This window comes from Colletotrichum graminicola (assembly GCF_000149035.1).
Source record: "Colletotrichum graminicola M1.001 genomic scaffold supercont1.7, whole genome shotgun sequence".
NCBI lineage: Eukaryota > Fungi > Ascomycota > Sordariomycetes > Glomerellales > Glomerellaceae > Colletotrichum > Colletotrichum graminicola.
In genome coordinates, this window is record NW_007361011.1 from 273,969 (window position 1) to 287,215 (window position 13,247).

Below are 13,247 nucleotides of genomic sequence, written 5' to 3' on the forward strand. Positions count from 1 at the left end.
GCCATCGGATGTTAAGCCGAGATCCTCCAACCCCATCGCGCCGCCTACCGCCCTGGCTCTTCCGCGCCGGAGGGTGTCTAGGTAATAATACATCTCACATACTATAGGGTCGGATCTTTGACCTGCAACGTGTTAGTGTTTAGTGTAGACTGGTTCTTCAGCCGTCCCTTCTATGGCCTTCTCCTCGGCCGCCTTTCCGAGTCTCTCGTTGACACACCGACTAACAAACAAGAGCGGCCAGATTGAAGAGCAAGGGTATACCACGAACCTCCATCGCCAAGGCTTGTCACATCCCACGCCCTGTTCAAGCAGTTCGGAACCTTGTTAATGTGCCACACGGCGTGAATGACTCAACCGTAACAGGTGTAATTTTCAACGACTCTTTTCCCTCGAAACCCCCAAAGAACTCTCTCCGCACATTCATCTTCAACAGCATCACTCTCCAACACCATGTCCACCGTCACCGTCGGCGTATTGGCGCTCCAAGGCGGCTTCCACGAGCATGTCCAACTCACGAGGAAGGCCGCCGCTTGGCTTGCGACGGCCCAGTCGCCGACGACGCCAAGCCCGAATGCCGACATCGCAGCCATCGAGGTCCGCACCGATGCAGAGCTCCGTCGTTGTGACGCCCTCATCATTCCGGGTGGGGAGAGCACCACCATCTCGTTTGTCGCGACGCAGTCTGGGCTGATGGAACCCCTGAGGGAATTCGTCAAGTGAGTATTTGGGCCCGTCGAATCTTTTCTATTCATATCCATGATGTCATTTGAGACAAAAGACAAAGGAAAAATGCCAAGAGGAGGTGTGTGGGGGAGCATATTCCAGTCGAATGTTTCCCACCAGTTGTTAACAGCAACCAAGTTTGTTTCCAAGATCAACGTATGAGACAAGATCTAATCCGTTTTCTGCCGCTCCAGAGTCAAACGCAAGCCAGTATGGGGTACATGCGCGGGCGCCATCCTGCTCGCCGATGAAGCCAACGCCACCAAGAAGGGCGGCCAAGAGCTCATCGGGGGCCTCGGCGTGCGCGTTCACCGCAACCACTTTGGCAGGCAGATGGAGAGCTTCGTAGCCGATCTCGAACTGCCGTTCCTGTCTCAAGGTGACGGAGGCGCGGCGACGGCTCCCGCGCCCTACCCCGGCGTCTTCATCCGCGCCCCGATCGTCGAGGAGATCCTCACGACCGAGGCCGCGGCGCCCTCGGTCCAAGTGCTGGCCGTTCTCCCCGGGCGCAAGACGATGGCCGCCGAGGGCGTCAGCCAGAGCAAGGCCGACGACGCGGTCGGCGACATCGTTGCCGTGAAGCAGGACAACATCTTTGCTACGAGTTTTCACCCTGAGCTGACCAACGACATGCGCATTCACGTGTGGTGGTTGAAACAGGTGCTTCGGTCGGTGGCATCGACATCGACATCATCTGCATGAGTTGCGGACATGACGATTCCCATACAATGATATCACGACTCATAGAACCAAGCAGGCCAAGCCACAACCGCAAAGCCATCGATGACAATGTAAGGCGTATGCTTTCCTGCATCGACGCTGGGTGAGGGGTGTGTGTGTGTGTGTGGCATGCTGCGCCATTTGCCCACTGGCGGCAACAGTTGGAAAGTTACATCAGCGGTGGCGGCAATAAGAGGGTTTACGAATCTTGCATCGCGCAGGTACGCCACCGAGAGATTATTCGCAGATATTGGTGCCAGTCGCAACGGGCTGGCATGCATACGTTCCGCATGTTCCTCTTTGTCCTCGGAACGAAGAGGGGGGGGGGGCCTCCGTCACGTTGTCTCGCATTCAAACTAGGAAGAGAGAGGGACTAAGACGTAGTCCATGGAAACGACCAGAGAGGTACGCGGAAGCTTCTAGGGAATCCATTCCGAGTGTCAACAATACCACTAGACGGACAGATGCTCTCGACGAGCGGATAGAGAAGAATTAGACATTAGATATGACGGACTCGTCAAGCGATCGCCTGGATTAGTGCAGCCGTCGACACAAAGAAGGCGTGGCGACGGCATTGACATGGTGAAAGAGTGCTTCTTCATATCGTATTTTCGGATCATCATAAGGCAAGACATTATCTTTCGTTTCAACGGATCCAGATCTCAGATCTTCACACACGTCATGTGCGCAGGCAAGGCGAAGCTATGATGGCAAGCGTGAGACTCCGGCCAGTGATGAAAGTACCTTGGACGGTGTCTCACACCAAGTGCTTGCTGACTTGTATTTGTCATCCGGCCCGAAAGACGGGTTAATGCGGGGAGTATCCGAAGAGACCGAGGGGGTTATCTCCCCTCCCCAGAAGCACACAACGTGGTTGTTCTCAGGCTTCTGTAGACACCGGTGCCGTCGTTGAGTGGTTTGGGATGGGCAGCTCTCAGGGTCTTGATTATCAATAAACTACATCCAGCATATAGTTACGCCTGCACAGCTCTATGCTTAGGAGAGAATAAAGCTGGAGGAGGAGGGCAATAAGCGTAGTGAGGAGGACAGAGAGCATAAAGACACCACTACCAGCCGATGAAGAACCTCACGATGGGCGGGGTGACGAAGCGATGGAACCGTAATGTTAAAAGACTATGTCTAGATACAAAGATATTCATTCTTCCAAACCCCTTCCCCCGTGTATGATACTATCCCGGATGCTCTTAAATGCTGGAACTTGACAGGTGTTAATGCATTAAATATGGAAAAGGAAAAAGTTGAGATGAGCCTGAAAGGCCTGTTGGGAAAACAGGTGGACACAACCTGGGCCCAAGGATAACCGATAACACCCCAAACTACCACGCTCGCGGGGTTTTTTTCGTCTGTAATATCTTGAAGCCTCCCCCGAATTCCGGACCTTCAATGACGGTCATGAAGAAGCAAGCAACAAAAGAACAAAGGCGCTCATGCCAAACACCAATATCCTGTCCGAGGAGACAAGCCGTCCCGCTCCGCTGTTGAGGCCGACCGGCTTGAAGTCCCCATTGGCGTCCACGGTCACGGTCGCGGTGGCGGTCTTCTCCTGCGTCACGATAACCGTGGCGGTCGCGGTGATGGCCTCGGCAAAGTTCCCTACGTCAAAGGTCTGGACGCGGCCGTTGTAGCTAATCGAAGATAACGAGGGCGCGGTTGTGGGCAAGGCGGGCGCGGTCGTGTAAGTTCGGACGACAGCACGCGTGGTGGTCAGGCTGGGCTCGGTGATGGTTTGGAGAACTGTCTCAGTAACGACTACGTCGGTCGGTTCAGGAGTCGGGACAGTCAGGATCGCGCTGAAGGGAGTCGGGCAGTCGGTACAGGTGGCCTGCGTCGTTGTGAAGCCCGCAGGCAAGACATTGCCGAGTGGCCGGCATGAAGCGATGTTGCCGGTGCATGTTTGTGTGACGGTATATGTCTGTGCCTGCAAGCCCCCTGGACAGTTGGGGCAGAATGTGGCATACACAGTCTGATAAACGATGGTAACGGCTTCCTCGTTGTTGCTGGTCCCCGTCGGAGCGAGTTGGCCGGGCAAGATGTAGATCGAGATCGGTTCTACAGTGGTGACGGAGAGAGTGGATAGTGTGATGGTGGAGGAACAACTGTCTTGTCTCCGCTGGACCTTTGCGCCAGACACAACGGCGGCGAATGCAAACATGTAAGGAAGCATATTTGGGCGAGGTAGGGGGAGGGAGGGGGAGGGGGGTGGTTTGCTCAGATGCAGCCAGAGCAGAAAGGGGTTGAGATGGAGATGGAATGCGGACAAACCCTATATCAGGACATTCTCGAGGAGGCCCGGCGCGGTATCGTATATGGATGCCTCTATGGAGCCGGTCGCCAAGACGTAAATGTCATATGACGTCCATCTCCGGTCATAACATCACAAAGGACGCCAACTCTATCGTCCACAAACGGGCGAGGGCGAAAATCTCTACGTAGCGGCCGGAAGCCACAAAGGCCGTCGAGGCCTGGCTCCAACGGCGATGAGGAGTGGGCCGAGGGAGGCCAAAGCCGAAAGCAAACTGGTCAAGATTTTGCGAATCTGCAACCGTGATGACGCCTGACTGAAGCCTCAAAGGCATAGCCTCCCTCCAGAGCCCCGTTCCGGGTGCGGATAGAGACATGGCGGCCCGGTAGGTCGCCTCAAGCGCCCCGGGGAGGGGGCGCTTGTATGTCATCTTAGTCAACCGGATCCGACCAGCTTTGATCGGAAGCCAAAGCTCCATGAGAACGGTTCCATTGATCTAAAAGGACTGGGTCTAGAGTCCATGGCGTGCCATGTCTTGGCCTGAATGACCAACCAGAGGCTCCCGGTGACTCTGCGCACTAGCAACTGTACACTGGTAGTCAAAAGATGATCTGTCATTCCCGTCGTTAGGCAGTGAGTGTGTTTGTGAAGCTAAACATGATAGCAACAGACTTGGCAGAACCGGCGCGAGACACACTCGGCATCCCGCATCTCCCGTTCGACCAAACCTACCGCTTGTGTTCGTTTCCAGCCGTGGCGTCGAAGCCTCCAAATGGGCCCTAACAACCGTGAGAGGGCGGAAGAAATGATCCGTCGCCAGTAACAGATCAACTACACCAGATGCTTCGACGTTTCTGTTGAAGATTGGCTTCAGCCCCCCTTGAAGGGCACTGCGTCGGCCCAATCATGGAACTGCAAAGTTTCCCCCGGTAACGCATTCGTAAGAGAAGATGCAAATCATCCAAGACATGCCAACAACTAGCGAGTGTGATTAACCCCGGAGAGCATAGGAACCATAGCATCCCTCTCCTCCGGCTTGGAAATCATGAAGGGTCTAGGGCGAGGGACGGCTGTTGTCACCTCAACCACGGGTGCGCGCGCCATCTTCTGCCAGGGTTTCCTTGGTGTTGGCAGCGGCAACATCTGCACATGCCTCTGTCTCCATAGACCACCACGCTCGACGGGCGACAACAATGGCATTGTCAGCGTTTGGGGGAGGGGGGATTTCTACATTTCATTGTACTTGGCAATCCCGGAGCATTCCGTCGCTGTTCCCGGAACGACAGAAGAGCTCTTGGTTGACGGAATTGTCTTAGATCTCTCCTCCGGGATGCGCACATAGTTCATCGGAACGAGGAGCTATGGCTAGAACCGGCCATCAAACGGGGAAACCATGGAAACAGCAAGTCATCGTTTCCCCTGCTTGCGAAATGGGGAGCTCTGTTGTGCCCGGATGGTATGGACGATGACTTCCTCGGGCCGTCATACACTTTCGCCACGGAATGCCCTCCCTCTCTGCTTCCCCCCTTCTCTCTCGCCTCCCATAGCTCTAATATCTTCCTCCTTTTGCACCTCGTAAGTACCGGAAACCTGGGAACAATCTCAACTCAAAACATCTGTCGGACAAGGCGTTGTCACTCAACCTGGCGTGGGCCCACCGGATCTTCCTCTTCCTCTTCATATTCCTCCTCCAATAGGTGTATAGGAGCGACATTCCACACCAATACAAGTCATTCCGCTCACCAGGCACGAAACAGTCTCACGGCAACGAGAGCAGTACAGTACCTTTTCCACTTCTAAATCGAAAAGGAGAAGGCGACAAGTATCGTGGCCGTACCGAGCCTTGGCAAATATCTGTCCCAAGGCGCCCACATACTTGAAGACAAGACTCCGTTGGCTTTATTGTCTCCTCTCTATTGCTTGTCCACCGTCGGAGCAGTGGTGCTTCCCGAACATCCCAAGAGATGAAATAGCATGAGAGATAGCGACCATTAGCTTTTCACAGACAACCGTCACATCTTCCCATCGACAAGGAAGAGAGCAAAGAAAACATCATCTCTTGATTACGCAACCAAGACCTGTACACCCGGGAGCGAGCCCATTGCTGCCGTCAGGCTTTTCAGACCTGGTGTCTAGGACAACGGCCTTGAGCTTATCGTGCTGGCATCACGCAACCGCCTTTCATCATGAGGTTCGTACGAGCGATGAGCCTGCTGGCCGCCGCCGGCCAGTCCTGGCTCGCAGCCGCGCTGCCTCAGTTCCCAGACAACCCCGTCTGCCCTGCCGGCATCACGTCCGTTGAAGTGCAGCCGGTGCAGTTGATCGTCAAGCAGCCCATCTACATCAGCGCCTACCTGCCTGTCAACACCACATTGGTGCTTGGCGATGGCATCACCCTCACAATCACCAATGCACCCGTGACCTTGGTCACCGAAATCGACAAGCTGGGAACCACGAATTCCCAGGCTACTAGGTAAGCCGTCCATCCATAAGCCGTCCATCCACCACCGCGAGTTGTTCGAACCCATTACCGGGAGGAAAGCTCGCATGCTAACCGGGAACCAGAATCCTGCAACAAGTCAACTCCTCTCCCAACGCCTACGTGACCATCACCAGGGGTGGCCATTCTGGCTCTGTGGCGAGCACAATCACAGTATACCCCACGGCCCCGGACGGCATCGGGACGTACTTGGTCTACACCCCTTTCGGTGCTACAGCGCCCACGGCTGGTGGTAATGTAGGATCGCCGGCGGCCACCTTCACTGGCGGAATCCCAGGCGCCAGTCCATCCTCGATCCGTTTGACTGCCCCTCCAACAGGCTCCAGTGCCGGCTCATTCCCGCAACTATTCACCGGACCGGCGACGACAGTCAGGGTCGGTGGTGCTCAAGGAGTGCCCAGGAACTTTACCGTCGTGGACTCGGCCAGGTCTCAAGCCACAGTCTATGAACAGGGTTTCGACAGTTTCACCATCACGGTAACTGGGCCCGAGAACATCATCACCGTCTTGGGCAACGTCGGTGTGAATCCCGACATCATCACTTTGCCCAACGTGCGACAGACCGCCAGCGGCGCGCAGGGATTGCAGATCATCCAGGCTTCCGGAGCCCCCCAGGTCTTCCCCGCCAGGCTGGAGACTATCACCATCGGCAACGCGAACGGCCAGGCGGGAACCTTTACCATTCTCCCTACTTCTGGGGGTGTCGGCACGGTGGTCATCCAGACACCCGGCCCGGCTGGTCCTGCAGCATTCGCCGGTCCGTTCAGCACCATCACAGCCGGCGGCAACAACAGGGACACTCCAGTCACGCTGACTATTCCTCCCACCGGCACCGAGCAGTTTGGCCGTGTCTTCGTCCAGCTCGCCGCCACCCCATTCACCGGCCCGTTCACGACCATCACCACGGGCGGAAACACGGGAACCATCCCGGTCACTCTTACGGTTGTGCCCGCCGGCAACCCGACGCTGGGAACCGTCATTGTCCAAACCGCGTCTCAGGTGGCCCAGCCACGCGTTCTCAACACAGTGACCGCGCTCCCTGTCCCTGGCGATGGCGCGACGGCGACTTTGCCGCCGTTCGACGCCGCCGCAGAGACCGGTTTCGTTCTCGTTGCCCCGGGCCTCGGCGGAGATGACCCGGCGACGAGCCAGCCTGCCGCCCTGTCGGCCAACCGTGTTCTTATCCAAGGCGAGTTCGACGGGGCGGATCCTCTGACTGTGACACTGCCGTCTCAGGGAGACAACTCGGCTGCCACCGTTGTCGAGCAGCGGCCCGCCGGCTTCAACTCGGTTGCCGGCGGGGCTCCCGCCGCAACTCCGGCGGCCTCTCCGGCCCCGAACACAGTTCCCAATCCTGCTGGCAACCCGGCCGGCACGAACCCAGCCGTCAACCCGGCTGCCACGAACCCAGTCGTTAACCCGGCCACCAATGCTGCAGGTGCACCGGGTGCAGCGGGTACTAACCCGGCGCCCCAACGGGCCCTTCCACCACTCACCAGTGGATTCTCCGGATCTGTGCCTACCACCATCACCTTGCCACCGTCCGGAACCCAGTCACTCGGCCAGGTCTTGGTATTGACCCCCACGAACCAACCCGTTGTTCCTGGCCCTGCTGGCGCCGGTGGTGCCGCACCGGCTGCCGCTCAGCCCGCCAACACCATCACAGCTGGTTTCCCGGGATCGCAAGCCACGACAGTGACTATCCAGCCCACGAACGGCGCTGGAGGCGCCCCTGCGGTCTTGGTGTTGACGCCGAGCTCCGCAGGTTCGGCTGCGACGGGTCCTCCCCAGGGTGCTCTGCCTGTTTCTTTCACTACCCTCACTGGGTCGTTTGCAGGCGCAACGCCCGCCACTCTGACTATCCCTCCTGCGGGGACGAACACGGTGGGCACCGTCGTGGTGCTCTCTAACCCTCTGGCGACCCAGCCGGCCAGTGTGCCTCCTGTAGTTCCGGGACAGCAGACCCAGGTCCCAGGACAGCAACGCCCAATTCCGGGACAGCAGAGCCAGGTCCCAGGACAGCAGAGTCCAGTTCCAGGACGGCAAAGCCCAGTTCCAGGACAGCAACGCCCAATTCCAGGACAGCAGAGCCAGGTCCCAGGACAGCAGAGCCCAGTTCCGGGACAGCAGAGCCCAGTTCCGGGACAGCAACGCCCAGTTCCAGGTCAGCAGAGCCAGGTCCCAGGACAGCAGAGCCCAGTTCCGGGACAGCAGAGCCTAGTTCCGGGACAGCAACGCCCAGTTCCAGGTCAGCAGAGCCAGGTCCCAGGACAGCAGAGCCCAGTTCCAGGACAGCAGAGTCCAGTTCCGGGACAGCAACGCCCAATTCCAGGTCAGCAGAGCCAGGTCCCAGGACAGCAGAGCCCAGTTCCGGGACAGCAGAGCCCAGTTCCGGGACAGCAACGCCCAGTTCCGGGTCAGCAGAGCCAGGTCCCAGGACAGCAGAGCCCAGTTCTGGGACAGCAGAGTCCAGTTCCGGGACAGCAACGCCCAATTCCAGGTCAGCAGAGCCAGGTCCCAGGACAGCAGAGCCCAGTTCCGGGACAGCAGACTCAGGGTTCTGGCCCGGCAGTTCCGCAACAGAGCGGCGGCGCCGGCGGCGTGCAGCAGAACCCGGCACCCGGGGCGGCCGGTACTTTCACAACGATACAGTCTGGCTTTGGCGGCCCGGCACCGACTACCTTTACCGTTCCGCCAGCCGATTCTAACAGTCCTGGCACCGTCGTGATCCTCACCCCTACTAACCCGGCAGTTGCCCCTCAACTCACTCTCCCCCCCGGAGTGCCATTCACGACGGTGACCGCTCCCTTCTCAGGAGCCTCCGCACTAACCAATGTCTTGCTGCCAACAGGTACTAACACTGTAGGAACGGTACTCGTACAGGTCCCCTCTTCCCTCTTCACGCCTTCGCCGTCAGGAGGCGATGCTGACCGCGGGGCAAACCCTGACATCGTCAGCAACGCACTCGGCGGCCTTCCCCTCGTCAGCATCCCACCCGGAGGCCTTCCCATCATCAGCATCCCACCCATAAGCATCGGCATCCCGGGCCTTACCATCTTCCCCAGCGGCAACCCGCCTCTAGGCCTGTCCGCTATCACCGTGACTCAAGGAGGGCCGGTGGCGACCACCCAGACTTTCCTCCCCACCGGCACCAACTCTGTGGGCATTGTGGTCATCCAGACGCCAACCACCGGTCTGCCTGGCGCTTCGAACGCCGCTCAGTTCACAACAGTTGTGCAGGGTTACTCCGGCTCCGTGCCGACGACGACGACCCTGCCGCCAACAGGATCCAACTCCCTCGGCATCGTGCTGATTCAGACACCGACGGCCCAGGTCAACATCATCCAGACCACTACTATCGGCTTCACCGGAACGGCTCCCACCACTATCACCGTGCTGCCCTCCGGAGGTGGCTCCGGCATTGTGGTTGTCCAAACTCCCTTCCCGACCCCCACGGAATCGCCCTCGACTCCAGCGAGCGTCTTTACAACCATCCAACAGGGTTTCACCGGCGCCGTGCCGACCACTATCACGCTCCAGCCCATCGGAACCGACACGGTTGGTACCGTTATCGTCCAGACGCCTCTCTTCTCCGGAGGCGCAGTCCAGCCAACCTCTGCCGGTGGCGCTGGCACGACCGCAGTGCCCAACATCTTCGTCACAATCTCCACCGGAGGCCCCGTGGCAGCGACTTCTACGATCCTGCCCACTGGCACCAACTCCGCCGGAATCGTGCTGATCCAGACCCCGACGACGGGACCGGCGGCCACCGCTGCCCCTAGCGTCCCGAGCGACTTCGTTCTTACAACAGTTGTTGGCACCGGTTCCGTGCCAACCACGGTGACGATTCCTCCGTCGGGTACCAACCCGGGCACCGTCATTGTCCAACAGCCTGTCGTTACCCAGCCTCAGGTTCAAGTGCCAAGTGGTTTCGTTCTTACAACAGTTGCTGGCACTGGTTCAGTGCCAACCACTGTGACAATTCCCCCGTCAGGTAGCAATCCGGGCACCGTCATTGTCCAACAGCCTGCCGTTACCCAGCCTCAGGTTCAAGTGCCAAGTGGTTTCGTTCTTACAACAGTTGCTAGCACTGGTTCAGTGCCAACCACTGTGACAATTCCCCCGTCGGGTACCAACCCGGGCAGTGTCATTGTCCAACAGCCTGCCGTTACCCAGCCCCAGGTCCAAGTGCCAAGCGGTTTCGTTCTCACGACTATTGTTGGAACTGGCTCTATTCCTGCTACAGTCACGATCCCGCCATCTGGATCCAATCCAGGCAGTGTCATTGTGCAACAGCCTGCCACAGGCCTGCCACAAGTCCAAGTTCCTAGTGGGTTTGTCCTGACTACAGTTGCTGGAACTGGCTCTGTCCCTACTACCGTCACGATCCCGCCATCGGGCACCAACCCAGGCAGTGTCATTGTTCAACAACCTGCAACAACACAGCCGCAAGTCCAAGTGCCAAGTGACTTTATTCTCACCACGGTTGCTGGGACCGGATCAGTGCCCACAACCATCACGATCCCGCCGTCTGGATCCAACCCAGGCAGCGTTATCGTTCAGCAGCCTGCGACAACACAGCCGCAAGTCCAAGTGCCAAGTGACTTCGTTCTTACGACGGTTGCTGGAACTGGCTCAGTGCCCATTACTGTCACAATCCCGCCATCGGGCACCAACCCGGGCAGCGTCATCGTTCAGCAGCCTGCGACAACCCAACCGCAAGTCCAAGTTCCTAGTGGATTTGTCCTTACCACAGTTATTGGAACTGGATCAGTACCTACTACTGTTACAATCCCGCCATCTGGATCCATTCCAGGTACTGTAGTCGTTCAAGAGCCCGCCACAACCCAGGCGCAGGGACAGGCACAAGTTCCTAGTGGGTTTGTTCTCACAACAGTTGTTGGCACTGGTTCCGTTCCTGTCACAGTTACGATCCCGCCATCTGGATCTAACCCAGGAAGTGTGGTAGTTCAAGAGCCTGCCACAACCCAGGCTCAAGGACAAGTCCAAGTTCCCAGTGGTTTTGTTCTTACAACAGTTGTTGGAACTGGCTCTCTGCCTACTACCGTCACAATTCCTCCATCTGGGTCTAACCCGGGAAGTGTGGTTGTTCAACAACCTGCCACGACCCAGGGTCAAGGGCAGGTCCAAGTTCCTAGTGGGTTTATACTTACAACTGTTGCTGGAACCGGCTCTGTGCCCACCACTGTCACGATCCTCCCGTCGGGCACCAACCCAGGCAGTGTGGTTGTTCAACAACCTGCCACAACCCAGCCCCAGGTTCCCAGTAGCTTCGTTTTTACAACGGTTACTGGGACCGGCTCTGTGCCTGCTACCGTCACGATCCCCCCGTCTGGATCTAACCCGGGCACTGTGATTGTTCAAGAGCCCGCCGCAACCCAGACTCAAGGACAAGTTCAAGTTCCTAGTAGCTTCGTTTTCACAACGGTTACCGGGACCGGCTCCGTGCCTGCTACCGTCACGATCCCCCCGTCTGGATCCAACCCGGGCACTGTGATTGTTCAAGAGCCCGCCATTACCCAATCCTCGCCTCTCTTGTCCATCGGCTTCAACATCGTCACCACCGGATACTCAGGCTCGGTGCCCACGACGACTACTATCTTCCCTACTGGTACTGAGAGTATTGGCACCGTCCTGATCCAGACCCCGACCAGTTCTGCCGCTGCTGGTGTTGTTCCTGCTCTTACCCGCACAGAGGGCTATGATGGAAGCATTACGCGTACGACTACGTTGGCACCGACCGGGTTGCAGACGGTCGGTGACGTTCTCGTCCAGACGCCGACAGTGGGAGCTGGCGCATCCAGCGCTCTGGCTAACCAGGTCATCTTGACGAGTGGCTTCGCCGGTTCTGCCATATCCACACTCACCCTTACGCCCTCGGCGGTTGGTGACCCGACAACCCTGGTTGTTCTTACGCCTATTCCGTCCAACGTGATCCCGGCCACGTCGTCCTCTGTCCAGTTCGTCACCTTGACGTCGGGATACCCCGGCTCTATCACAAACACCGTGACCATCCCGCCGAGCAGCGGAAACCCCACGGGCACGATCCTTATTCAGACGCCTTTCTCCCTTGGTCAGAGCACAACCAACACCGTCTCGGCGACGTCGTTCGTCACTACCACTATTCCTGGATCGGTGCTTACCACTTTCACTCTCCCACCCGCAAGCACCGATCCCAACGGTGTGGCGACAGTCATTGTCCAAGATCCCTCCGCCGCCGTTGCTCCGGCTTCGGTCGTCACCCGCACTACGGGTTTCTTCGGTTCTGTATTGGCGACGACGACTTTGGCACCCGCATTCAGCGGAGATCCTACGACGGTCCTTATCCAGACGCCGTTCCCTACGTCTGGCGTGGCCTTTGTCACCACCACCGTGGGCTACACGGGCTCTGTGCCAACCACCGTCACCATCTTCCCTTCGGGAACGAGCAGCGTCGGCGCCGTCATTGTCCAGACGCCTCAGTCAGACCTCCTCGCGCCCACCAGCGCTCCGACAGCCCCTACTCTTTCTTTCATCACCGTCTCTACCGGTTACGGGGGTGTCGGAACGCAGACCACTACTGTCCTGCCAACAGGCACCAACAGCGTTGGTCTCGTTCTCATCCAGACTCCTACCGAGTCTGGCCGTGTGGTGGCGTCTGTCACCGGCTACATCACAGTCACATCGCCGTACTCTGGCGTCGTTACTCGCACGACTACGTTGCCTCAGAGCGGCACTGAGGCTCTTGGTGTTGTCCTTGTCGAGGTTCCTACCCAGGCAGGCATCTCATCAGCCCAGGGTTCTTCCGCACCAGCCCCGTCCGTCACCCAGTTTATCACAGTATCTTCCGGCTACGGTGGTGTCGGAACTCAGACGACGACGTTGTTCCCCACAGGCACAGCATCAGTCGGCATTGTCATCATTCAGACACCCACGGCATCTGCTTCGACGACCCCTGCTCCCAGCGGCGCCAGCTTCGTCACGACTACTTTACTCTGGGACTCCACGGGAGCAACAACATCGACTGAGTTCCCCACGGGA

At 58.1% G+C, this 13,247-nt stretch overlaps 4 protein-coding genes across 4 annotated transcripts; 2 read left to right on the forward strand and 2 right to left on the reverse strand.

Annotated features, from left to right (window-relative positions):
- Positions 1-450: 450 nt before the first annotated feature.
- Positions 451-1,425, forward strand: GLRG_01753 (SNO glutamine amidotransferase; the record flags this gene model as incomplete). The annotated part of the gene is made up of 2 exons (XM_008093087.1): positions 451-716; positions 918-1,425. The coding sequence occupies 2 exons, from the start codon at positions 451-453 to the stop codon at positions 1,423-1,425; spliced, it is 774 nt and encodes a 257-aa protein (XP_008091278.1).
- A 1,429-nt stretch (positions 1,426-2,854) lies between these two features.
- Positions 2,855-3,628, reverse strand: GLRG_01754 (uncharacterized protein; the record flags this gene model as incomplete). Its single annotated transcript, XM_008093088.1, has 1 exon — positions 2,855-3,628. One exon carries the CDS (start codon positions 3,626-3,628, stop codon positions 2,855-2,857), a length of 774 nt encoding a protein of 257 aa, XP_008091279.1.
- Positions 3,629-3,830: 202 nt separating this feature from the next.
- On the reverse strand, positions 3,831-4,184 carry GLRG_01755 (uncharacterized protein; the record flags this gene model as incomplete). The annotated part of the gene is made up of 1 exon (XM_008093089.1): positions 3,831-4,184. The coding sequence occupies one exon, from the start codon at positions 4,182-4,184 to the stop codon at positions 3,831-3,833; it is 354 nt and encodes a 117-aa protein (XP_008091280.1).
- A 1,708-nt stretch (positions 4,185-5,892) lies between these two features.
- Positions 5,893-13,234, forward strand: GLRG_01756 (60S ribosomal protein L19; the record flags this gene model as incomplete). The annotated part of the gene is made up of 12 exons (XM_008093090.1): positions 5,893-6,179; positions 6,272-6,963; positions 7,012-8,090; positions 8,155-8,370; positions 8,428-8,706; positions 8,763-8,838; positions 9,058-10,131; positions 10,201-10,979; positions 11,176-11,364; positions 11,481-12,110; positions 12,189-13,024; positions 13,102-13,234. The coding sequence occupies 12 exons, from the start codon at positions 5,893-5,895 to the stop codon at positions 13,232-13,234; spliced, it is 6,270 nt and encodes a 2,089-aa protein (XP_008091281.1).
- Between the last annotated feature and the right edge of the window lie 13 nt (positions 13,235-13,247).